Below are 24,921 nucleotides of genomic sequence, written 5' to 3'. Positions count from 1 at the left end.
CAATTTAAATACAGTTCTGGTGCATACTATTAAAAATCATTTGTGAAAATTTGATGAGCTTACCTCAATTAATTTTTGAGATATCATTGGAACGGACGGACAGACGGACATACATGGTTGAATTGACTCAGCTGAATTCGACGTTGTATAAAAACATACGTTTATATCTATATCTTACACCATTATTTCTTAAGCGTTATAAATTTTAAGGCAAACTTATAAGAATTTAAATACCCATAAGGAGCCATTGTTAAAAACTTCATTATAATGTTTCTTTAAATGTGACAAGGTCCAGCATATTGCTAATTCAAATAGAAATAAAAACAAAATTGCCCTATTTAATAAACATGTCAATGAAATACAAATAAAAAAGCTTTCAAGCACGGGCTTTTAAGCAAATTGTTTTGAAACTTTAAAGTCTTTTAATTTGCTTATCAAGCACATGAACAAATACAAAAACCCCGCAAATTTTATGTTATTCGCAAATAAGGTACCCCACTTCTATTATTTGCATGTCTTGAAGTAAAAATTTAAGTATTATTTAAAATCAGGACTACAAAAAATCACATTTCGTAATAAACTTCTATTTTAAACTTTTATTTTTGGTATTTTTCCGTACCAATAACCGAAATTTCTCAGAAATCAAATTCAACCTTTTGAAGGTTCATTGAAAATTATTGGAAAACTATTGAAAATCAAACCATATTTTAAAGCACACTTGCAACTGTACATATAAGTACAGAGTCGGATCTAACACAAGCTCACGCATTCAAAACTATACTGGATTTTTAATTCATTCAAGGTTCATTATTTTAAAAGTAGCTAAATCATGACGATTTGCGAATAATAAAGGTTTTGATCGTTCTAGAAGCTATAACATTAATAAATAATTAATCAATTTTCTAGTCACAAGGGATTTAAATGATACTATTTCCCTTCAATTTGATTTTGTATAAAATCTTATCCGTATAGACGAATCCTAGACTTGTTGTTATTAAAATTCTAAGAGAATGTTACCCGTTTTTCGCTAAAAACACTGACCTATAATAATAAGTTGTCTGTAGAAGGTATAGAAGGCGTGCGACATTTAAATCAATCGGCATAGTCGCAGATCGTGTCTTTTTGTGCCTCTTTTCTTTTAATTTTGATATATATATGTTTTTGTTTTTTAATAAAAGCAAAAATATTTGAAATTTTAAAAATATTTGATATCCACACTATTTATTTTATTTATACAAATGTACAATATTTGAATGTTGAAACGTGCCATTATTTAATTAAATGGGCAAATAAATATTTTATTTTTTAGCGAAACTAGTATAAAAACACTTAGAGAAATAAAATATCTGCCAGTTTTTATTAAATTTTTTATCATTTCATTACAAATATTATATAATTAAATTTTGAAAATGAATTGCAGTTATTTAATATTTACAATATTGTTACTCATCGGATTAGAGGTAACTAGGATTTACTTTGTTTAAACACAAAGTCATTCTAAATATAATATTTTGTTATTTAATTTATACATATAGATTGTTACTGCCCAAGAATTGAAATTGGAATATACACCGAATCAATTGATTACAATGTTTTCAAAAATTAATTATTTCATGGGTAAAATAGAAAATGCCGAAATACCAGTTGCCGCGGAATAGTATTTTATAAATGTGTTAAAGTGATAAAATTTTAAATAAATGCTGCGACTTAAATTTCAAAGAAATGATTTTTAATATAGTTTGGATGCTTGTTGAAAATATCAATACTGTTGAATCAAGAACTAATTTATAAATAAATAATGAAATAATTTTCTAGTTCTAAACATTCTAACTTAAGTCATTTAAATAAAATTTAATCGAATTTTTTACTCTAATTCAGTAATTTCGCAATTATTCTATATTGCTTATTATTGCGTCGGCTCAAGATTCGCAATGTTAAGCGCAATTAACTGAGAGAGTTTGATAAGTGAAGTCAAAACTTAAGTAGTGCTGTTGGGCAATTAAAATGGCATAATAAAATCGTAATGTCTTCGGCTTAAGTCTGCAAAAGTTTGGTAGTGTTATAAATACAAAACTTTGGAAACAGTTTTGAAACAAAACTCTTACAGACCTTTTATGTCAGAAATGATTTTTATAGGAGAAATCAGACATTATGCACAAGTATAGACAAATTCTGCTAGATATTTATTAATTACAGTTCTAGCAAATTTTAATATTTATTTTACAAAAGACTGTCCTAATAACTTTCTTAATAGTATTCCTAATGACAAATCCATAACAATTTTTATTTTTCACTTTTCTATATTTGATAAAGCAACGTTAATGTTCAATAAAACTTACTTGTCAGTTCAATAACCTATTACGTAAACCAACAGAAATAAATAAACTTGCGAAGGAAAATTTTAGCTAAAAGTAAAAGAAAATTTTCTACACACAGGAAGTTCAAAATTGCATATCCTTTTTTATATACCTAATTGCATTTAAGCCAAAGTAAATGCAAAATTATCGTATTGAATATTTCAAGAAAACAAATTTGTGTCTTGGTAGTTGCACTTTTTCTTATTACATTATAATTTTTCCCAGAAAGAAAAAGGAAAACTCAAGATGTTTTATAAAAGTTGTTAACAAGGATTTCCTTTTTTAGTTCATTAAAATAGAAAAATTTTTTTACATAATTATTTTCTTCACAATTTTAAATTTTATGATATTAAAAAATATTTTAAGATTTTTAATTTTAATTTTTTTAAAATTCAACACAAGTTACGTAACTATTTTACAGAGAATCTCTAAAAATTATTTCAAAGTCTTGTTAGCTTATCGATTCTTGAACTTGTTCCTAAAAAAGAGGAATGATTGCTTTTGTTATAAGCTAACTATTTCAAGAGTATCGAATAACCCATTTAGAATAGCCAACGTTTTCGTTAATTGTGTTCAGTTTTTCAATTTAATAGCGAATTCTATTTGACGCTTTCATCGCAAATCGATTTATAGTTCAAAATATCAATAGGAACTTAGAATATAAACAGATGTAAACAGGAACTTTAGAATCTAAATAGTATTACTATTTTCGTCGGTATACCACATTATATTGTGGCTTCCTACGGGTAGCTGATTGATCCTTCCGTCCAACTCCTTTTGTCACATCATCCCTCGTAAGTCGGGTCCGAGGAAGCACCGGTCCTTTGGCTCGAACACGATAGTCTCGCCGTCTCCCGACCTTCTACCCAACTGTATACGATACCTGTCGGTGCACCTCCGATGACTAAATTAAGCGGCGATAAGTCGATAATGACTTTCACTGCCGCCATCGGGCAGGTTCACATGCCAGCCGTAACGCTTCTTCTTTGTATTTTCGGACGTAATCCCTTTTTCCCACATCACTGCCCCGTAAATTAGAAACGAAACTGTAAAGATTGTAGTAGCTTCTATACCAGACTTCTTTTTCATAAACCATTCTGAGACTGGCTGCTGAAAAATGTTGCAGTGATACTAGATAATGTCATACATCGTCATCTTAAATATGGAATTTTTGTGGCAATGAGCCCTCTAAAATATTGAAAGGAGCCTTAAAGAGTCGAATGTATGTTAAATTGTCAAATTTGTCAAAACCACTTAAAGGTCAAATGAAAGGTTTGTCTTCAAATAACCTAAATATCACGTTTTAAATATTTGCCAACATTTTATATTTAAATTTGATTACAAAAATTTTCAATTTTATTTAAACTTCATTTTTGTTTGAACATTTTCGTCTTCGTAATTAATTAATTTGTTTTTAACTTTTTATTTTAAATTTTTTTTTTTTTGCACATCCTTAGAAAATTGCATTAAAATTTCTATATCATTACAAAAATTTCATTTTCTGTGCTCCAGAAAGGGTTCCAAAATAAAAAATAATAATAAAAAAACACAACTTTAGAAAAAAAAACCAACAAAAACAAAATTATCCTTCACATTTTAACAAAATTTTAAACAACAGATGCTTGTTTACAAGAAACTTTACATTAAACTTATATATAGAGTGTGGTTATACATTTTCTTGGCAGATTTCAGGGCGAAAATAAAAATATAAAGAAAAGTGCAGCAAAAAAAAATCGAACTTAATCTATTTTCAATCGATGATGCTTTTTATATGATTCTGACATAACCTCTAGGTAACAAGGACACTTTTTGAACACTCATTTAAACTTAAATTAAACACATGTATTCGAATGTGTGTTATACACCTATATATACAAATATTATATACATACATAGTAATTATTTATGGATGTAAACATTATATTTAGATTGTTATTCAAATTTCGTTAGTCAAACTAGGAAGTATAAGGTTGTTTTTTATTGAATTTTTTCTTTTCTTTTTTTTCTTTTTAACTTTATTTACTTTTCGTATACAAAACATGAATAGGTAAAATACACATACATATATATACTTATTTGTACATATTACTTGTGTGTGTGTATGTACATGATTCTACATAATATTAACAATGTAAATATTTTTAACATATTTTCATATTATAGAGTCGAGAGAGAGATGAATGATTAGACCATTTGGTATCAAATTCTTAGCTCATGTCATGTTATTGATTGTGTACTTTATATAAGTATGTATACTTGTATATTTTTCGAATACAAAATATTTACTATGTTAGTTTACATTTTGTGTAGTTAATAGCTAGAGGTTTGTGTTTTATTTTGGAAAATATCATTTTTGCTCACACACACACACACCCGTAAACATTATATAATTTGTTGTTTATTTTAATATTGAGTCTATTATAAAACTGCTTTAACTTAATTATTTCTTTACTTTTTAAGGAAATAAATTCCATTTTAATAGACTAAGAGGTAAACTAGGAGGCGGGAATCAATAATATTCATAAGAAAAATATTAAAATAATGTTTGATGACTTACATATACACAAGCATTTTTTCATAAATTGTTTAATGCTAATATTTGCTTTAAGCATTGCGAGTGTAATCATAGTTGTGACGACATTAAAATTTGTTTTAAAAAGTTGGAAGTCATAGATTTAGTTTGTTTATATTTACGTTAATAATAAAAGAAACTGAAAGTGTCAAGCTTCTGTCGTGACGTAATAGTTATTTGAATTTGTGGTGTAGTACGAAAGCAAAAAAAGAATTTGATCAAATTTTGAAAAATAATTTTTAATATTATGCTGCCAATCTTCGTTTTAACTTGGTCCCTCACAAGTTGAATCGTTAGTGGACTAGTGGATCAACAATTTGATGGTTGAAACTTGGCTGAAGAAAATATTAAAAAATTTTAATTTTTATTGACGTAACTTTGTATGTCATACAAGAATACATCTGTAGTTTTGGAAAAATTAAAAAAATGTGAGAAGTGTGAGTTGCTGTATAGATGAACGCGTTTTTCAACGTATTAAGGGACCTAGTTGAATAGTGGATGGCCAGCATTATAAATTTTTAATTATTTTGCACAACTAACTTCGTTTAGTTTTTGAGTATTCCATTAGAAGAATAAGATGAGTGAAAGAAATTTGACACATAAAATCAATATGTCGAATGAAAATATCAAATTTTTTTGGCATTCGTTTTATGTTTTGAACTCATATTTAAATTTTCAAATTTTTTATTTTAGATGCTTTCATCACTCTCAACTTGTAAGTAAATGTTAGATTAAATTTAATTTTGTTTTAGAATTTAAGTACAGATGAAGTTTATATCTTCAGCAAATGTATTTTGACGGCTAGCAATTTTCCTCACTGTACACTGATTGCTGAACCACAGTATTTACGAGTAAATTTCGATTAAAAAATGCTTTGTTAATCAGTATTGATAGTTTAGTCATAATTACAACACGCAAATTCATTTATAAAAAAATCGATTCTCATAAAATTTAAAAATTTGTAGCTGAAATTTATAATCTAAAACCGAGCTAATAATCTAACTGTACAACATCTTCATTACTACAAAAATTTACTGTTTATTCCAAGATTACTTTAGATTTCTCTATGTACATTTCTTAAATGAATGCATATTAAGTACAGGACACTCACAAGTTTAATTTCCACCGCCAACAAAAAGAAATTTTATGAATTTGTTGTAAGTTTTTTACCGACCGTATTGTGTAAACAATAGGTAGGTTATGTGATGGCAACAAATTTTGCATGTCGAGTTTTCGGTGGGAACGTACTTCTCCATAGTAGGGAAGTGTAAATAAACTATTTTTCGGTCTGTCGGTCTGTGTGTGCACGCGTGTATCTCAAGTTCGGCTGAACCGATTTTGATGAAATTTTATATATAAGTTTCCACCATAGCACGGATCGATCAACTTTTGGTATATATCAGGCGTTGGGAACTGCACTTTTTAGCGGGCCTGTTTTACATTTTTGAACATTTTGAAGAAAATATTCAACCGATTTACTTGAAATTTTATATATAAGCTCAGCTCGACCGTCCGCAAAAATTCGTATGTTTTGGAAGAAATCAGGTATCGGCAACTAGACGTTTACTACGGGCCAAATATACATTTTTGTGTATATAAAGAGAAATAATCAACCGATTTCATTGAAATTTAATATATGAACTCCTCGTATTAAAACAATGAACATATAAGTTTTTTGGAAAGATCAGGGCTCGAAAACGGATTTGCGGGCCGATTTTACATTTTTCACCATATCCACAGAACAAATTGATGGAATTTCTTGAAATTTGATATTTGAGTTCTAGTTGTTACCGAAACTAACTGGCGAGCATTTCAGGGAATTCGGGTAGCACAAAGCGAAACTCTACTAAGAGCCAAATTTACATTTTCCTAGATATGTTAACTATAAGTTTACTAATGTCCTAAAAATTGGAAAGAAGTATTTAAAAGACATTTTTATAATATTCTGTAACCCTTTCACTTAACTAGACAATACACAATGCGGTCGGTTATGTGCTGACCACATCAGATTTTTTTTCTGTTATTAAGATTTTTATCATCATGACCATCATTTCAACTATTTCAATCAATGTCATCACCTGAAATTAACTTTGATATGCATAATATTTATATGTCAAGACATTTTGTGGGATTATATAACAATACCTATGTATATATATGAAAAGTGGTTTGTTATCAAGAGAATAATTATATAAAATACAAAGTATAATTTCTAATGTCAAATACAAGAATGTAAATTTTAAATAAATTTTGTCACTTGCAAGAAATACCGAGAATTTTTGAAAACAAGCTGCATGTATAATATTGCAACATAAGCGTATAATAAAGGATGAATGTGAATATATACAGTACATATATATTTATATAAGACACATATGTGTAGTATGAAATAAGATTGAAGAGATACAAAGAGCTTTATTTTAAGGATATTCCAAACATCTTGCTATAAGTTCAAGCATTATTATTATAAATTGTGATTTCATACATACATACATATATCGTAATAATTTCAAGTGTTAAGAGACAACTTGGATAAAATTCTTAAAATTATTATAATTTACTTATATATTTTGTAAAAAATTTCTAGTTTATTCATCTAGTTATTTTTATTAGAGTATGCATACACGAAAAGGAAAAAATAAACTAGTTTAGTTAAGATTTTATAAAAAAATTAAATAAATTTTTATTATTCAGGAAATTGATAGTTGATAAAATTTCGTTTAAATTTTATTCTGGCAACATCCAAGTAAAACCCATACAGATAGTCAAAATTCGATGACTAAATATACATACGATGACTACACATATGAAGAGCTAGAAGCATAAGGATAAGTTAATTGATTGTGTGTACATAAAATTGCTTTTTAGATGAAATTAAAATTAAATTATTATTTGATTTTTAATAAAATAAAATTTGCTGATAATAATGCGCGTACTTAAGCACATATCAGACTTCGAAAAATTTAAATCAGTTTAAAAAGCTACAGTTATTTACCAACTGGTAGCTTGTTTTTCTTCATATTTATATAATTCTTGATATGCAGATATTTCATATGCTACATGATATGAAATAAATTCTGATTAAAGCAATGCTTTCTATAATTTTCACAAATTATCCGCAGTTTAAAAAAAGCAATGTTATTAACCAAATTATTTCATAAATAAAAGTTACATACTAAATCACGCATAAAAATAAAATATTGCATATTTTTCGGAGAAGAACATAATTTAAAAGAAGACCCTTACCGTTAATTTACTGGTCCAAAAGTTCATTAGAGTATGCCGTTTAAGGAAAATTAGAAACCGAAAACGGAAATTTTCTAATTTTAAGCAGAGGAAACTTGATGTAAATGACAAAATGGCCTTTGAAATTAATGATTACGTTTTTTTTAAATTACTTACATTACCTTAACTGACTCAATTTACCGTAGATTTTCATTATTATATAAATTTTTATATTGTGTTCTTGTTCTTTTCCTAGATTTATGCAAGATGTTCTATACAAATAAATGTTATTATTCGGGTTTGCTTATTAATTTTAATATATTTGGCATTCTAAATTTTAATTTCTAAAATATAATAAAATTTGACTATTAAAAATTGCTTATCAAAAATAAATTACTTAGCAGGATGTTTGGAATATCCTTCAAATAAAGCTCTTTGTATCTCTTCAATCTTATTTCTAACTATATCTTGTGAAGACACTACATAAAATGTTAATTTTGAAATCTAGAATTATTTTATAAAAATAATAAATGGCACACTAAACGGCACTTAATAATATTTTTTCTTCAAATCTAAGAAAAAATATGAGAAACAAGAAAAATATTTAAATTTTGTCAAGGTCACAATTAAATCCCCATTTAATTTCTTATGACATTTTCATTCTTGTTATCAGTGTTATTTTAATTTCAACTCATACAAGTAGGAACCATTAAGACACGCAGTGATTTTTATTTCCGAAAAATAATAAAAATGTTAGAGAACACATAGAACAGTAAAACCAAATTTGTTTTAATATCAAAAAGCCTTATTCCCTTTGATCCTTAATAATTTTTGTCTAATAAAATTTTAATAGACAATTTCCGATCAACTTTTTATGGAACGTCTTCCAAATTATTTTCTATTTGTATTTTGTGAAATGAAATTCAGTTTTAACATAAACATAAAATCAAATCAATTTAACTGATATTAAATTTAAAATAAAAATTTACGATTTCACTTTTTGATTAAAAATATTAAATTTGTTCAAGTATACGAAAATTACCGTAAATTTTTTCCTTTAAATCAAATAAAAAGTCACAAGTTTTCATTCAAATGATTTGATTATTTCGAAATCCAAAAATAAAAATTCAAGTTATTCTCAATGAAGTTAGGCGACAAATTTGTTGCGCTCAAAATTTTCAATTTTTCGAACAAGGTTAAAAATTACAAAAAATTTACATTTGATTTTTTTTTGTTTCTCTTATTTATTTAAAGATTTTTCATTTTCATTCTCTTTGTGATTATTTGATTTTATTATGTAGAAGGAAAACAAAAAGAAATCCTCCATTAATCCTCCATTAAAATAAAACATAAAATTTAAGACATTTTGTAATTTAATGGTTTCTTGTTAGCAAATTGTTGATTAGTGAATAAAATTAGCGAAATTGTGATTTTGTGAGTTTTTATGTGAAACTGTGTTTTTTGTGTTAGTTTCTATTGATAGCATTAGTGTAGCTAAGGTATTGCATAGTCAATAAAATTTCATTTTTATATCTCTCTTAGTAAGGTTCAATTATTTTTAGAGTTAAAATTACCTTCCGAGGTTGAGTTTATGAATTGTAAAATAAATTTAGCCCTACACAACAGTATTAATTAAGAACATTTAAGAGTAGTGTTATATAACTAATTTTTGTCGAATTTTGGAAATCCAAAATTTTTTAATAAATGTAGGAATCGAGGAATTTGTGTTTACTTGTATCTTATAATGAGAAAATGCAAAGCTCCCGTGTTTGTCAAAACAAAAGTTATCGATCTTAATTTGAAGATTTGAATCTGACAGCATGCTTAGTCCTACAAAATTCTGATGCCAAAATTTTCAATCAATGTAATCTTGTCTTTTTCACAACTCCAGTAATACTAAATGTCAACTTATTTTTTAAAAGTGCAACGTTCGATTTTCACAACAATATTATTTAACAGGCCTTTATTAAAATTTAGTAAGCCTGAACTTTTCACTTTATTATTTGCAAACAAAATAAATTTCCGTAAAAAATTACAAAGAGGTCTTTATTAATAAAATGGAAGTAAGTTAACTGAAGTGTTCCTACACGTAAATTACGTTAGCCCAATGCAGATACACATTTGTTTAAATATGATGCGCAGACATTCCCTTCACAGCAGTCATTATTAGAAAAGCATGTATTTCCAGGTCCTTGACATTCGATCACTTGTGCCCTACCAAGTTGGAATACAGCTAAAACCTAGAAATGAATTTTTAATTAATTATTACTTATTTTTACGTTTTCGATAATGTAAAGTAATTTTAACATTAATTTGTTATTACCATTATCAAAAGTAATGCGAAAAAGTTAACAAATTTTGTCCTCATTTTGAATAAAATTTTAATTAACAATGTCTTACTCGACGAAGATCTAAACAAGCAAGAATTCTAATATTCAACATAATCAGGCTTAAGTATTTTAAAAAATTGTTTATTTTGATTCAAAGAACACTTGAATCAATTTATTTTTCATATTTTAAAACTAATAATTGTTTAATGACAATTTTGTTTATTTTGATGAAAATTGGACTATTTTTGCACCGGAGCTAATCTGTACATCGGCTAAAGATTCAATGGGATGGATTAAAATTTTTCAAATTTCAGTTTGAAAAGAAGTAGAATTTTACTTTAAAAATTTAGGGAACCAAGCCAATCGTTTGTAAAACATCACATATCCACTTTGAACAATGAAAATTCTACTGAAATTATTTTTTTATTACCATGTCATATAGAAAATGAGAAACAGCTGATTAAAATAAGAGACGTGTAGAATTGGTAAGAGATGTTCTGTAAAATTTCTTTAAATGAATTGATATATTCGTAAGTGTCTATAAATGTACAAACTATAAGAACCTTTCATTTTGTCATGCAACGATTTCATGTTGATAGCATTAGTGTAGCATAGGTATTGCATAGTCTATAAAATTTCTTTAATAAATGTAGGAATCGAGGAATTTGTGATTATTTATATTTTCTAATGAGAAAATGCAAAGCTCCCGTGTTCGTATTGGTAATTTACCGGGAAGGACATCACCGCCTGACCCAGTTTAAGTCTCTGCTTCTTTGACGCTCCATGGAAAAATGGCTTATCGCGTTCCATTTTTATATCAAAGGGTCTCAATAAACTATATGATATTCTCTGACGCAAACCATTTTAAATGTGTTTGTAGAAATTATAAAGTTGTATTCACGTCTAAAATACAAATGCAAACTAAATTTCCAAAAGTAAATTGAGATTTCGAATGAAATTGGATAAAAAAAATGTATTTTTGTAGTAATCAACCTACAAATTTAGTGCCCGCTGGGGGGGGTAATGTACATGAATATTTATAACAAAAAACATGTATTTATACATGCATAAATGTACATACCCATTATGTTAAATTAGCAACTAGAAACATTTTAGAAAATGAATTCCGATTGAAAATTATTTTCTTTTCTCATTTCGTCTAAATTAAATCTACACATACATATAACGTATGTATATATGCGGTTAAAATATTCATATATGGCACAGAAACAATACAATATTCAAAAAAATGTTCCTAATAATAATAGAGTAAAGCTTTTATAGCTCCCATTATAATTTTTGTTGTTTTCATTTGTCACTTAATTTTGCAAAAATTTGTCATTAAAAATTATTTTTTTATTCTTTTGGTTTTATAACGCACCTATTTTTGTGAAATTTTAACACCACTGATTTTAGGGATAATTTTTGTACAAAAATTGGAATTTTTAAGGATGAATGTTGTGTAAAACTCAAGCAAATTAAGTAAAATGATAAAATTTAAGTAAAAATACAATAATTTTGAAATTAAAGTTTTTAGTTCGACAAATCATGCAATACGACAACGCTTGTAACATAAAATTTATGCAAATAAGCCGAATGAGATTTTCAGAAGCCCCGCCAAATTGCTTTAAATATTATTCAAAAATCAAGTTTAAAACAAAGCTTTTTCAGAAATAAGAAGAGCCCTTTAAATTTATTTGACTTTTGGACCCATAACTTCATTTACTAAAAAAAAAATTTAAATTTTACAGAATATTTTCAGGATCTGAAAAATCACTTTTTACATTAAAATTCCAATAATTTCAAAGGCAGGATTTTTCTATGCTGAAGCTGTTTTACTACAAAATCAAAAAAACGAAGATACGCAAATAAAAACAAAAATACAATAAAGTTCAAAAATGTTTTCTTCACCTCATAAAAACCTTCTAAATTATTTCAAGGATTTCAATTTTTTTTGGCGGTAATCATCCTATCAGATTCTCCATTTTCTATATGCAGCTCCCTCTATGCTTTCTGAGAATTTGAAAAGTGTTTTGTTTCCCCCTTCTGTTACATTTCTTTTTTATTAAATGAATTTCCGTTTTTCTTTTACTTTTTTAGTCATCTAACTTTATTAAAAAGCCAAGCAACTCTTCATTATTTTTGGTAAATTTTTTTTTTTTTTGTAAATTTCTTTTTTCCATTATCAAATAAAATATAATTCAAGTTCAAGAGAAAAGGAAAAAAGAAAAATAATTTTGAAAAATAGAATTGTAAACATTGTTTGTCTGTCTGTCGAAATTCAAAATCTGTTGAAAATCTTAAAATTAGACTCAAGTTTAACACTCAAATCTTTAACGTGTTAACGTAAATGACGGCTTGTATCGTGGTTGCATTTTTAAATCAAATTTTTAAGCCAACTTAAGCTTTTCTGAACAATTTGTAAGCTCAAAAAGGCAATCTGGGCATGTTCTGTTAATCTACATATATTCGCTTCTAAAAAATGTTTGTCTGTCTGTCAAAATTTAATATTTGATTGGGAAAATTTTGAAATTACATTGAACTTGTTTGCATAATTATAAATTTCTATTTAATTTTGGAAGCAATTCTCATATTGCAGAACTTTTTAAGAGTTTGACCTTTATTTGGGCTTTATATTAAGCTTTATTTAAACTTTATACCAAAGGAATATTTGTGAAATTTAAAATTCTTCTAGTATATTTGACAGAAAGGAGGGTAAGTGGATGGAATGAAGAAAGCGAAGAGGCCGTTCGCCTCTCTATGTTATTACATAAGAAAATAAAGAATTTATTGCAATGATTACCAACCCCAGGCGGACAAGTTCATTTTACGAACTCAATTTTACTGTTTTATGACTTTCTTAAAGATCTCGCGGGGATTTAGTCTTTTTTGTTGCTTCTCCTTTAAACATGTTTTCTTTCTTTAAAAAAAAATTGTGTTTTTTCTGTTTTTTTTTTTTATTATCATAACGTTTTTTTATTATATTTTCATTTTTTTTTCTGCAATATAATGAAAAATATCTTTTTTTTTCTGCGTTATTTTTAATGATAAATAACGTGACTAGGATTCTTTACTTCAGATTATTTAATATGATGATAATTTAATAACATAACGGTACTTATATAAATCTGAAATACACATTTAAGTACATAAATATTTTTTATATTCTTGCTTGGAGTTTGTGTATACGCATGTTTTACGTATATTCACTTACTGTGATACATATAGTAACATTGCTGTTATGCTAAAACTGTGTACCTTGAATATTGTGTTGTGTGTATATGTGTGTGGTAGGATAACATGCTAGAATGATTTTTGTTGAAAATATTATTAATATTAGTCGAACATAAATTATGTTGATAACATTTCTTTCGTTTCGTGATGACTTATCCAAAATGCAAGCATACATACTTAATTACATACATGCAAATTCATAATTTTACATATAAAATGTAATTCATAATTTAACAAACATATAAAGGTACAGAGCTACATTTACACTAAATTTGTTTTGAAATTTTTCGTAAATGTTCGCTCATAATAGTTATATGTTCAATAAAATTAGGATGCAAGTGAGTAAATTGTGGCTTTGCAGTTGACTTTCAGAAGTTTTTAAATTTAAACAAATTCATTAAAAATACTTCTAATAGAAATTTTTGTGTTAAAAATAATATAAAATGCAATGTTTTTAAAATTACAATGAAAGCACTAATTCTTAACAACAATATTTCCCCCCCCCCTCCCCCCACTTAAACTTCCACTTTTGAATTAAAGTTCTCCTCCTAAATTTATGCAAAATTATAGACGGTACAATATGGAATACAAGTTATTCAGAGTGTTTAATGCATTCAGTTTTTAAAAGTTTGCTATTAAAAATATCGAAACCCCATTTGACAATAATGACTTACCCAAACATATAGACTTACAATGCAAATATTTCTCCCAGTATAATGAATATTTTTCCTAATAATAAATGTAATATTGTCTTGTCATTGAAAATAATCAAGCATGTAAAGTAAAGCAAGCAAAATTAGTGGCAATCACTTAAAAGAACTCACCAATAAATAGTTACTAATTATAATGCAGTTAAAAAACTAATTTGTATATAAATTGTGCGAACAAATATTTCGACGTTCAATATTTTAATTTTTTTTTCAATATAAAGGGTATGATCGTGTATTCCGCTATTTTACGCGCTATGTGACAAGAAAGTGAGGGAGTACTAGATATCCGTATAATATAATATTCGTGGGAAGAATTACTGTGTATCTCATTTGCTTTAAAGTACATACAAAATTTAATTCACTTTGTTTTTGAAGGTGAGGGTACGAAAATGTAAGCGAAATAAAAAATTTTATTAGAAAAATGACATACTCAATTAATAATTTGCCTATGAATTTACATATACATATAAGAAACCATTATATATATTAGATGTGTAGAAAGTTGCAACTTGTATTAAATAATATTCTTGTTTTTCTTGACAAAATCTGAAAATTAAACTTTTATAAATTTTGAAAATATTGTTCGTATTCTATCTAATTTAAAATTATTTGAAGAATCATCACTAAGTATATTATTCCCCTTAATATTTTTTTTTATGAAAATCACCGAAACAATTGACACAATTATAATTATTCCGATATAAGATATAAGTACTATATAATTAAAAATTTATGCTATTGAATTCCTATCTGATTACTCGAATTACGATGTTGTTTTCAGAGTTAAGTTTATTTAAACTTGATAGCTAAATGATAACAAACTCTTATCACTCACGTAAACAATTTGTATAAGTGACCTTTAATTTATCTGAAGTGATTCACTTTCACTTTTCATAGTATTAAAAATTAAATGGGAATAGCACTTTAATAGTCTAGCACAGTTATTTATAGAATTTCAGAATGTGAAAAATTATCTAACTCCAATTTGACATCCTAACAAAGTTTGTAATACAAATTTATACCGCATGCTTGCAAAGAACTCAATATTTGTACGCCTGTGGCTGCTTTTGAAAAAAAACTTATTTCCTCAAATATTAGCACACCTTTTAATTTAGCCTGAACTTTTAACTTTATTATTTGCAAACAATATATATTTTCGTAAGAAATTGCAAAGAGGTCTTTATTAATTAAATGGAAGTAAGTTAACTCAAGTGTTCCTACACGTAAATTACCTTAGCCACTGAATCTAGATACACATTTGTTAATATATAATGCACACACATTTCCCGCACAACAATCATCTGTAGAGTTACATGGATTTCCAGGTCCTTGACATTCGAAGGCTTGCTCGCTGCTAGATTCACATGTGTGAGAATCTAATGCGCATACATTCCCCAAACAGCAATCATCCGTAGAATAACATGGATTTCCAGGTCCTTGACATTCGAAGGCTTGCTCGCTGTTAGATTCACATGTGTGAGAATCTAATGCGCATACATTCCCCAAACAGCAATCATCCGTAGAATAACATGGATTTCCAGGTCCCTGACATTCAAAGGCTTGCTCGCTACTAGATTCACATGTGTTAGAATCTAATGCGCATACATTCCCCAAACAGCAATCATCCGTAGAATAACATGGATTTCCAGGTCCTTGACATTCGAAGGCTTGCTCGCTGTTAGATTCACATGTGTGAGAATCTAATGCGCATACATTCCCCAAACAGCAATCATCCGTAGAATAACATGGATTTCCAGGTCCTTGACATTCGAAGGCTTGCTCGCTGCTAGATTCACATGTGTGAGAATCTAATGCGCATACATTCCCCAAACAGCAATCATCCGTAGAATAACATGGATTTCCAGGTCCCTGACATTCAAAGGCTTGCTCGCTGCTAGATTCACATGTGTGAGAATCTAATGCGCATACATTCCCCAAACAGCAATCATCCGTAGAATAACATGGATTTCCAGGCCCTTGGCATTCGAAGGCTTGCTCACTACTAGATTCACATGTGTTAGAATCTAATGCGCATACATTCCCCAAACAGCAATCATCCGTAGAATAACATGGATTTCCAGGCCCTTGGCACTCAAAGGCTTGCTCACTACTAGATTCACATGTGTTAGAATCTAATGCGCATACATTCCCTGCACAGCAATCATCCGTAGAGTTACATGCATTTCCAGGTCCCTGACATTCGAAGGCTTGCTCGCTGCTAGATTCACATGTGTGAGAATCTAATGCGCATACATTCCCTACACAGCAATCATCCGTAGAGTTGCATGGATTTCCAGGCCCTTGACATTCAACAGCTTGCGCTCTACTAGATACACATTTGTGAGCATAAAATGCACATACATTTCCTGGACAGCAATCCTCCGTAACAGTACATGGATTTCCAGCCCCTTGACATTCAACAACTTGCGCTCTACTAGATACACATTTGTGAGCATAAAATGCACATATATTTCCTGGACAGCAATCCTCCGTAACAGAACATGGATTTCCTGGTCCCTGACATTCGGCGACTTGTGCTCTACTAGACACACATTTGTGAGCATAAAATGCACATATGTTTCCTGGACAGCAATCTTCCGTAACAGCACATGGATTTCCAGGTCCTTGACATTCGGTCACTTGTGCTATACCAAGTTGAAGTAAAGCTAAAACCTAGGAATAACTTTTTAATTAATAATTATTACTTATTTTTACGTATTTTTTATTACTGTTATCAAAAGTAATGTGAAAGAGTTAACAAATTTTGTCCTCATATTGAATAAAATTTTAATTAATGATGTCTTACTCGACGAAAATCTAAACAAGTAAGAATTCTAAAATTCAACATAATCAGGCTTAAGTATTTTAAAAAACTGTTTATTTTGATTCAAAGAACACTTGAATCAATTTATTTTTCATATTTGAAAACTAATAATTGTTTAAAAACAATTTTGTTTATTTTGATGAAAATTGGACTATTTTTGCACCGGAGCTAATCGATTTATGTTGAAAATAGCTTTCGTCATTAAATGAACATCGATCAAAAACTCAATGGGATGGATTAAAATTTTTCAAATTTCAGTTTGAAAGGAAATAGAATTTTACTTTGAAAATTTAAGGAACCAAGCCAATCGTTTGTAAAACATCACACATCCACTTTGAACAATGAAAATTCTACTGAAATTATTTTTTTATTACCATGTCATATAGAAAATTAGAAACAGCTGATTAAAATAAGAGACGTGTAGAATTGGTATGAGATGTTCTGTAAAATTCGAAAACGAAGGTGGAGAAGGACTTTCTTTAAATGAATTGATATATTCGTGAGTGTCTATAAGTGTACAAACTATAAGAATCCTCCAAGTTGTCATGCAACGAAAGAAATACATACATCTTCAAGGATTTAGGAACAACGGTTAATTAACAAAATTAACAAAAGTTAACAAGGATTTGTGCTAACGGTTAATTTGAAATATCCATTAAAATTGAAGGTAAAAACTAAGGGGGGGGGGGAGGAGAAAATTTTTTCAGCAAAGATTTTGAAAAAAAACGCGCTATAAAAAGTAAAAATATTCACTTTCAATTAAAAATAATTTATTGTCTTCCTATACATTTTAAATTAAGTAACAGTGATTTCATATTGTTCCCATCTATGTTACACATTTGTGAGCATAGAATAAACAACGTTTTGAACAGCACTCATCTGAAACATAACATGGTTCACCAAGTTTTCTACAGCTTCCAGAATTATTGATTTTAGCTAATAATAAATTTCTGAAAAGATCCCTTGGGATAACAATGTTATCTTGCTCCTGATCCTGTAAATAAAATTAAAAATTTAATATAAAAGTAAAAATTTATTTCAATTAGAAGCAATTTTGAGAATCTTACATTTTCACAAGTGCCAGAGTTCACTGAAACTGCAACTAGTACCAAAGTAAAGAAAATAGCAGCACGCATTTTATAGATCGTTTTTTTTTTTGTTTTGATTAAAGAGAAGAGTGTTAAATCTCAATTCGTAAAAAATTAATTCTATAAAAATATTTACTAGCTATTTATACTAAAAATATTCAAAATATTTGCATTATCTGGGCTCAGATAACGAGGCCAACAATAAATTTCATTCACAATCCAATCAATTACACACTAGAGATAAGTAATTATTTTTTTTAACGACTTCTTATGAAGTACCGTAAATAAAAAGCAGAAATAAATTATTGTTGTATAGCAAGTATTTTAAAAAGTATACAGTGGATTCCTCTTCAACAATATGCGATTAATTATTAAGGGTAAGATTTGTATATCTTGTTTAATAGTTAGTGAATAATTGTTGAAAGAAACTCCACAGACACTTCGATTTTGATTAGTTTATTGATAAATCAGTGAGTGATTCCAAAATGATACGGGAAAACCTGAGAATTTAAAAATGCGATTCCAAAAATTATGGGAAAACCTATTAATCGTAAAACGTGATTGCGAAAGTGGCGAAGGTCTAATTCTTACCAAAAAAGTAATAAAATTTGTTTGAATTTTTGTGTGATTATTTTGACTTATGATTTATTCCCACTCGTAATTTATCCGATAGATTTGAAAATATAATAAACTTGAATGTTCGAATGTAAAATAATTTTTTGCATTAAATAATATTCTTATTGAGATTCTATTATGTAGGACTTAAATTCATTACGATTTTTCAAAGGTTTTAAGTTCAAATATTGTTTTTGAATGCGAAATATTATCTGGGAGCAGTACAATGGAGTTTTTATACATCTTTTTTATAATTCCAGAATTGTTTCATTTTAAGTGCCCTATTTTGTAACGTTGCCTTATATGACTAGAAAAAATTTTGTTGATAGAGTCAATATTAATATAGCTTAAAAGGTTGTGAAATACAAGGTCTTAAACAAATTTGGGACTACTTTCAAATATTTGCCTAAACAAGTTCTCTACTTTAACTTTAATTTAGCTGATTATCTACTATAAGACCTCTCATAGTTTAGATAAAAGAGTTATGTGCGTATAAAATATTCATACGTTAACATTGCTAGAAAAAGAGAAAAATTTATTTGAGAATTTAGGTTCTCATGGGTACATGACAAGATTTTCATGATAATCTTTCTAAATTTATCGTTAATTATCATATGTTCTCTTACAAAATTTCATAATTTTTTTTAATTTTTCTACTAAGATCATTTTAGACCAACAGTGATAAAATTAATCACCTCCATTTTATGATGCTTTTCTCAAAATAATAAAAATTCAAACGCATTTAATTAATAATTTTTGCAATCACAAATATTTTGAATGGAAAAGAAAAGCTTGGAAATTTCCAAAATAAATGAATTGTAAAAAAATAATAAATTTTGACATTCACGGAAAAATTTAAATTTCATAAAATTAAATTTAATACCTTATTCTCACTATAAGAGAGCAACATGTCTTAAGATGACATTTTTGGTTATTTGCTAAAATTACTTTAAGTAACGATTTTCAATTCGTAAGACATTTTTCATAAGATGTTAGTTATTTTATTTGCATAATATGTGGACATACATACATAAATTAAAATTCATGTTAAATACAATTAAAATATTTTAATGTTCAACGTAAATAAGAAGAAGAAGGTAACCTTAGAAAATAGTAAGGTACCTTTGGATTTTTGATTTGAAGCAAAAGTACATATGCAATAATTTGCCAGCCGGCTGACTACTTGAGTGTCTAAAATAAAAAAAATGAGTAAAAAATTCAAAATTATTAAAAAAAAAATAATTAAAATTATTTAAACAGATGCAAAATACCAAAAATTACATGAAATTCATAAAATAAGCGGTGCGGGTTTCATCAATTGAATTGTTCTTACACTTCTAGTACGGGGTTAATGAACTTCTATTTGAAACCCTAAAGTAGCATTTATTAGACTATTACATAATTTCTGCATCTACTTATATACTAAAGTGCATAAAAATCTAGATATTCCAAAAAACAATTAAAAATTTACTGAACAATTTTACATCATAAAATTTTTCTATTCAGTATAGGTACATAACGTACACACATAGATAGATAATGAATAATTTTCTCTAAAATAAAATCTTGGGTTTTTCCATATTTAAAATCCATTCACCTCGATATTACACTGAAAATTTTCTTATCAAAAATTAACAAAAATGGGCTTCCTATACCTATGTTCCTACATGTGTGTATGTAAATAGAATATTTGATAATTAAATATACCGTTTGTTTAATTTATTTCTGATTCATTCTAATAAAACTTAGAAAACATTTTAAAATTTTATGTTTTCAGAGACATAGAGTTGCCAATATAATGATATATATAATCGTTTGTGGCATTGAAATTCCTTGTATGAATCCATATAGCAATTACTAATTACGTTTGCTATAGCATAAACTAAAGTAGTTAATAAGATAATGAACATAAACGGTATTGCTAATAATTACCGTGTCAAGTATTTATAATCATTCAAGTATGTATGTGTAAATGTGTGTTTATATAGAGCATAATTGTTTATTGTATACTCAACTCATTTTCGCTATCTTAATTATTATTGAATGTAGAGATAGTAAAATAATGTAGTTCAATCCATTTTGAGGTATAAATAAGCTTGTTTGCAAAAATAGTAAAACATAGCAATAGAAGTGCTTGTATATTGAAATTAAAAAATTCAAATTATTTTGTTTTCATTTTCCAATTATTTATTTAAAACAAATAAAACATCATGATGAATATTAGATTTCATGCCTTATTTACGCTGGTCTTGGTTGTAATTGCATTTAATTGTTGCAGCTGTCAAAATGTAAAGTATTTTTCAAATGATCTTATTTGATTAACAATAATAATCTTGTATTTATTAATTTTTCAGAATAATGATGTTAAAAATGAGGCTGTACCTGAATTATTTTTAAGAAATTTATTTCCGTTGGCATCCATAAGACAAGCCAGTTGTAAAAAAGTTGGTGAACTTTGTCATCTATCTGAACAATGTTGTACGAAAAGATGTCACAGTTTTCTAGCGAAATGTGTAACATAAGTTTAAATAGAGAATCTATTACAATATAATATGACGAGGAAAGAGTGTGACTTGACGGTGTTAGAATTTAATTTGAAAAATAAAATTAATGATAAATAAAAATATTGTTAAAAACTTTGAAAATTTTTCGTGTTTTTAGTAAAATGTAAATATGTAAATTATTTATGTAGCATTTAAAAATGGATATCCGCATAATAAAAAATTAAAAGAAAAATTAAATAAAATTAAAATCTCTCGGAAAAGTGAAGATTAAATGAGCAATTTAAAAAATATTATTCGGTTTGTATTAAAATTTTTATAAGGCATTTTTATAATCACAATTTTTGCAAGCAAAATTTCTTACTGCTGAACATATTGTGCAAAATTTACATACAACTTCCAAAAACTTGAAAATGCATAATGAAAGCAATATGTTAAATTTCTAAAAAATGTCTTGTAATATTTGTAAATCACAATTATGCGTTTTCTTGTGTAAATCAAGATGAGGAATACAAAAACCTTTGTATGAGAATTACATTGCGTTCAGTAATTCAATTCAATTTAAACAACTATATAGTTTCATCCAAAATACAATATTTACTCGCATATTGTAATATTGGAAAAGTTGGAACTCTAGAAAATGGTATACGTTATTGTATACCTTTCTGAATCACCCTGTATAGTTATGTTTTTCCTCACGATTAGCCGATTCATTAACTTTGCATGTATATAAATTAATATTATTGCAAAATTTGAAACGCGTTAAAAATATTATGATTTTGCATTCCTAAGCTACCATCGCATTTTGCTTATAACAGCCTGTAATCACGATTGTAGACTCTTTTTGAATTTTACTCTTTCTTTTACAGTTTAAAATTTTTATTTTACGAAAAAAAAAAAGTAAAAATCAATTTAAAACATAGGAAATTTGGAGTCATTAGTAGAAATGAAAGGAAATTGTTAACGCGTGAGCATTTTTTCCATTTGCTAGAGTATATAAGATCTAGCATTTGTTAAGAAATTTTTTTATTGAAAATAATTTACACTTCAATAAGCTCTAAAGTTTTTCATATGAAAATAATTTACTCATAATTGACTTTCACATGCAAGATAAAAACGTTTTCGTATGCGTTCTCAAATTGTCCCTGATGGCACTGACTCGTGAACTTTTTATCGAGTTTATTTTCGCCAAAGAGTTGATTAGTAAAATAATCATTAAAAAACTTTATGTAAAAAAGGACTGTGGTAGTTTCTCGGTAACCTGATTTAGAAAGTGGAAATCAACTGCTTTGATGCAAGTTAATTTTCATTGTAACTCAAAAAACTTCAAGTTAGGCTCATACTAATACTTGTTTGTACAACTTGTTCCAAGAAGTTTTGAATTTTTTATTGTCCGACAGATGTGTGATCTGAAGTTTAAAGGAAAGCAATTAATTATTGCAGTTACTGAAGGTAAACAGAACTATCACACTATCAACATACTTAAGGTTGAACTAAAAATCACAACATACTATCAACGCAACACACTTGAAAAATTGATGTACAATCGTGCAAGGAGGATTTTCACTTTGTTCTGACTAAAATTTTCTCTTGAAAATCGATTGAAAAAAACTTCATGAATCAATATCAACCGTTATATTGGAACTGCTACACCAAACTCCTTATTAAAACAGTTAAAATACAAGAAAGGTGTGGTAATTTTCTATTTTATTTTTTTTTAAATCTTACACGCATACAAACATACTAACAGTTTAAAATTGTTAGTTTTTTTTTAAAGTTGACCTCTATATTTTAGTTATTCGTTTGAATTTTATAGTTTCCGCTAAGAATGATATGCATGACTTTCATAAGTTACGCGAAAAAGACATTTCGGATTACAAAGGAGGAAATAGAAAAAAAAATTAGTGTTGCAATCGAGTTTATTTAAAAAATAGACGCTACTTCAAACACTCCGACAAAGTTTAAAATTATTATCAAGTTGAAAATTTTGTTCGAATTAATAGTCAGTTATCCATACGAAATTGGTGAAGTTGATTAATTGGTGAATTTGGAATTGAAAATGAATTGACAGAACGCTTCATTGCCATTAAAAACTGAACAACCAAAAGGAAATATTTGGTTGCCTATAAAAAAGCATCAACATCACCACAAGTTTTCGATTGTAAACTGTAAAATTGACATAAATGTAGGAAATTTGAAAGGACGGAATTGAGTGGAATAACAAAGGATCTGTTGTGCTCCCAATTTAAATACAAAAGCTTCTGTTTCTCAATTTTTGGCTTGCCGAAGACTTAATTTATCTACACAATACTTTAAAGGAGAACTTAATCCTCATTTTTTTTTAATAATCTAGTAAATTTACTACAAAAATGTTAAATAAATCACACCACAAGTATAAAGCAAAATATATAATATTAAAACTGTAATAGAAATTGAAAGAAAATCTATTTTATCGTTAAACTATTTTACTGTTATTAGTTTAAGAAAAGTCCTTTTAAAGCTCGATACGGATATAAAAATATTTCTATAGGTGAATATGTATGTGTTTGTGTACATCTACTCATATATTTTGAATTGTGAAAAAAAATTTAATAATGTTTTTGTTTAGTTTTTTCCATTTTATATACGAAAATAATAATAAAAATAGTGGGAAAAAAAGAGGAAAATCAATAATAATAATGACATTTTATATCGAGTCGATCCCTATTGAAAATTTTCTACACCAAATTGTATGTCAGCTTTATTTTATGATGAAAATTGGTAAACAGTTTAAACCGGATGTACTTTTATATTTCGTACATGTATGTATGTATGTTTGTATATACATAACATAAATTTTTCATCTTTTTGTTAGTGTTTTGTGTATTAAGAATAACGTTAATAGTATAATAACGAGTTTAAAAAAAAAATTGAATGTTGGTTTTTGGTATTAAAATAAATGTAATCTTTTTTAAGAAACTCCGGCAATAATTCGCTTTAATATCCTTGAATTTTATTTTGGATTTAGGTTTTATAAGGATAAGAATTTGGAAATTTATTGTTTGACAATATTGTGTTCTTGGAGTAGTTCGAACAATTAGAAAAAGAAAACTTTGTGGAATATTGTGAATTTAAAAATTGTGAATAAAATTTGATTAAGTTTGTGAATTCAAGTGAGTGTGAAGGAATCCCTGTGTGACTCAAATGGGGCTTAGCTCTTTAATGATTGAAACAAATTAGAAAACTAATTAATTTTGCATTTTGTCACTCATTTTTACCCACCATTCTATAAACGAGTTTCACGGTTCTTGCACTTTGTTTTAAAGAATTTTGTACCGGCTAATTTATGCATTGTTTTTTTTTCTTTAAAATAAAAATTTATTATCATTTTAGCAACATAGGAAAAAACTAGACCTAAAATAATCAAAAATCTTCCTTAATCTCCTATTATTTTTTTATCAATGAATTTTTTGTTCAAACTCACCA

At 27.4% G+C, this 24,921-nt stretch overlaps 2 protein-coding genes across 2 annotated transcripts; both read right to left on the bottom strand.

Moving 5' to 3' along the window:
* Positions 1-15,661: 15,661 nt before the first annotated feature.
* LOC129611942 (protein psiR-like) lies at positions 15,662-17,202 on the bottom strand. Its single transcript, XM_055525367.1, has 2 exons — positions 17,158-17,202; positions 15,662-17,101 (listed from the first exon to the last, which is right to left on the bottom strand). Exons 1-2 carry the CDS (start codon positions 17,200-17,202, stop codon positions 15,662-15,664), a joined length of 1,485 nt encoding a protein of 494 aa, XP_055381342.1.
* An 844-nt stretch (positions 17,203-18,046) lies between these two features.
* LOC129612113 (U-Asilidin(1)-Dg12) lies at positions 18,047-18,439 on the bottom strand. Its single transcript, XM_055525638.1, has 2 exons — positions 18,320-18,439; positions 18,047-18,246 (listed from the first exon to the last, which is right to left on the bottom strand). The coding sequence occupies exons 1-2, from the start codon at positions 18,386-18,388 to the stop codon at positions 18,079-18,081; spliced, it is 237 nt and encodes a 78-aa protein (XP_055381613.1). The 5' UTR covers positions 18,389-18,439; the 3' UTR covers positions 18,047-18,078.
* Positions 18,440-24,921: the final 6,482 nt, after the last annotated feature.

This window comes from Condylostylus longicornis, unplaced genomic scaffold (assembly GCF_029603195.1).
Source record: "Condylostylus longicornis isolate FDR11 unplaced genomic scaffold, ASM2960319v2 ptg000055l, whole genome shotgun sequence".
In the NCBI taxonomy this organism is placed as follows: Eukaryota; Metazoa; Arthropoda; class Insecta; order Diptera; family Dolichopodidae; genus Condylostylus; species Condylostylus longicornis.
Note: the sequence above shows the minus strand (reverse complement) of the source record. Positions and strands in the feature narration are given on the sequence as shown.

Coding starts and splice junctions, on each gene's coding strand:
- LOC129612113 (XM_055525638.1), bottom strand. CDS start 18,388: ATGCGTGCTGCTATTTTCTTTACTTTGGTACTAGTTGCAGTTTCAGTG. Junction 18,247..18,319: donor ACTCTGGCACTTGTGAAAAT/GTAAGATTCTCA, acceptor TTTTATTTACAG/GATCAGGAGCAAGATAACAT.
- LOC129611942 (XM_055525367.1), bottom strand. CDS start 17,202: ATGAGGACAAAATTTGTTAACTCTTTCACATTACTTTTGATAACA. Junction 17,102..17,157: donor TCACATTACTTTTGATAACA/GTAATAAAAAAT, acceptor AGTTATTCCTAG/GTTTTAGCTTTACTTCAACT.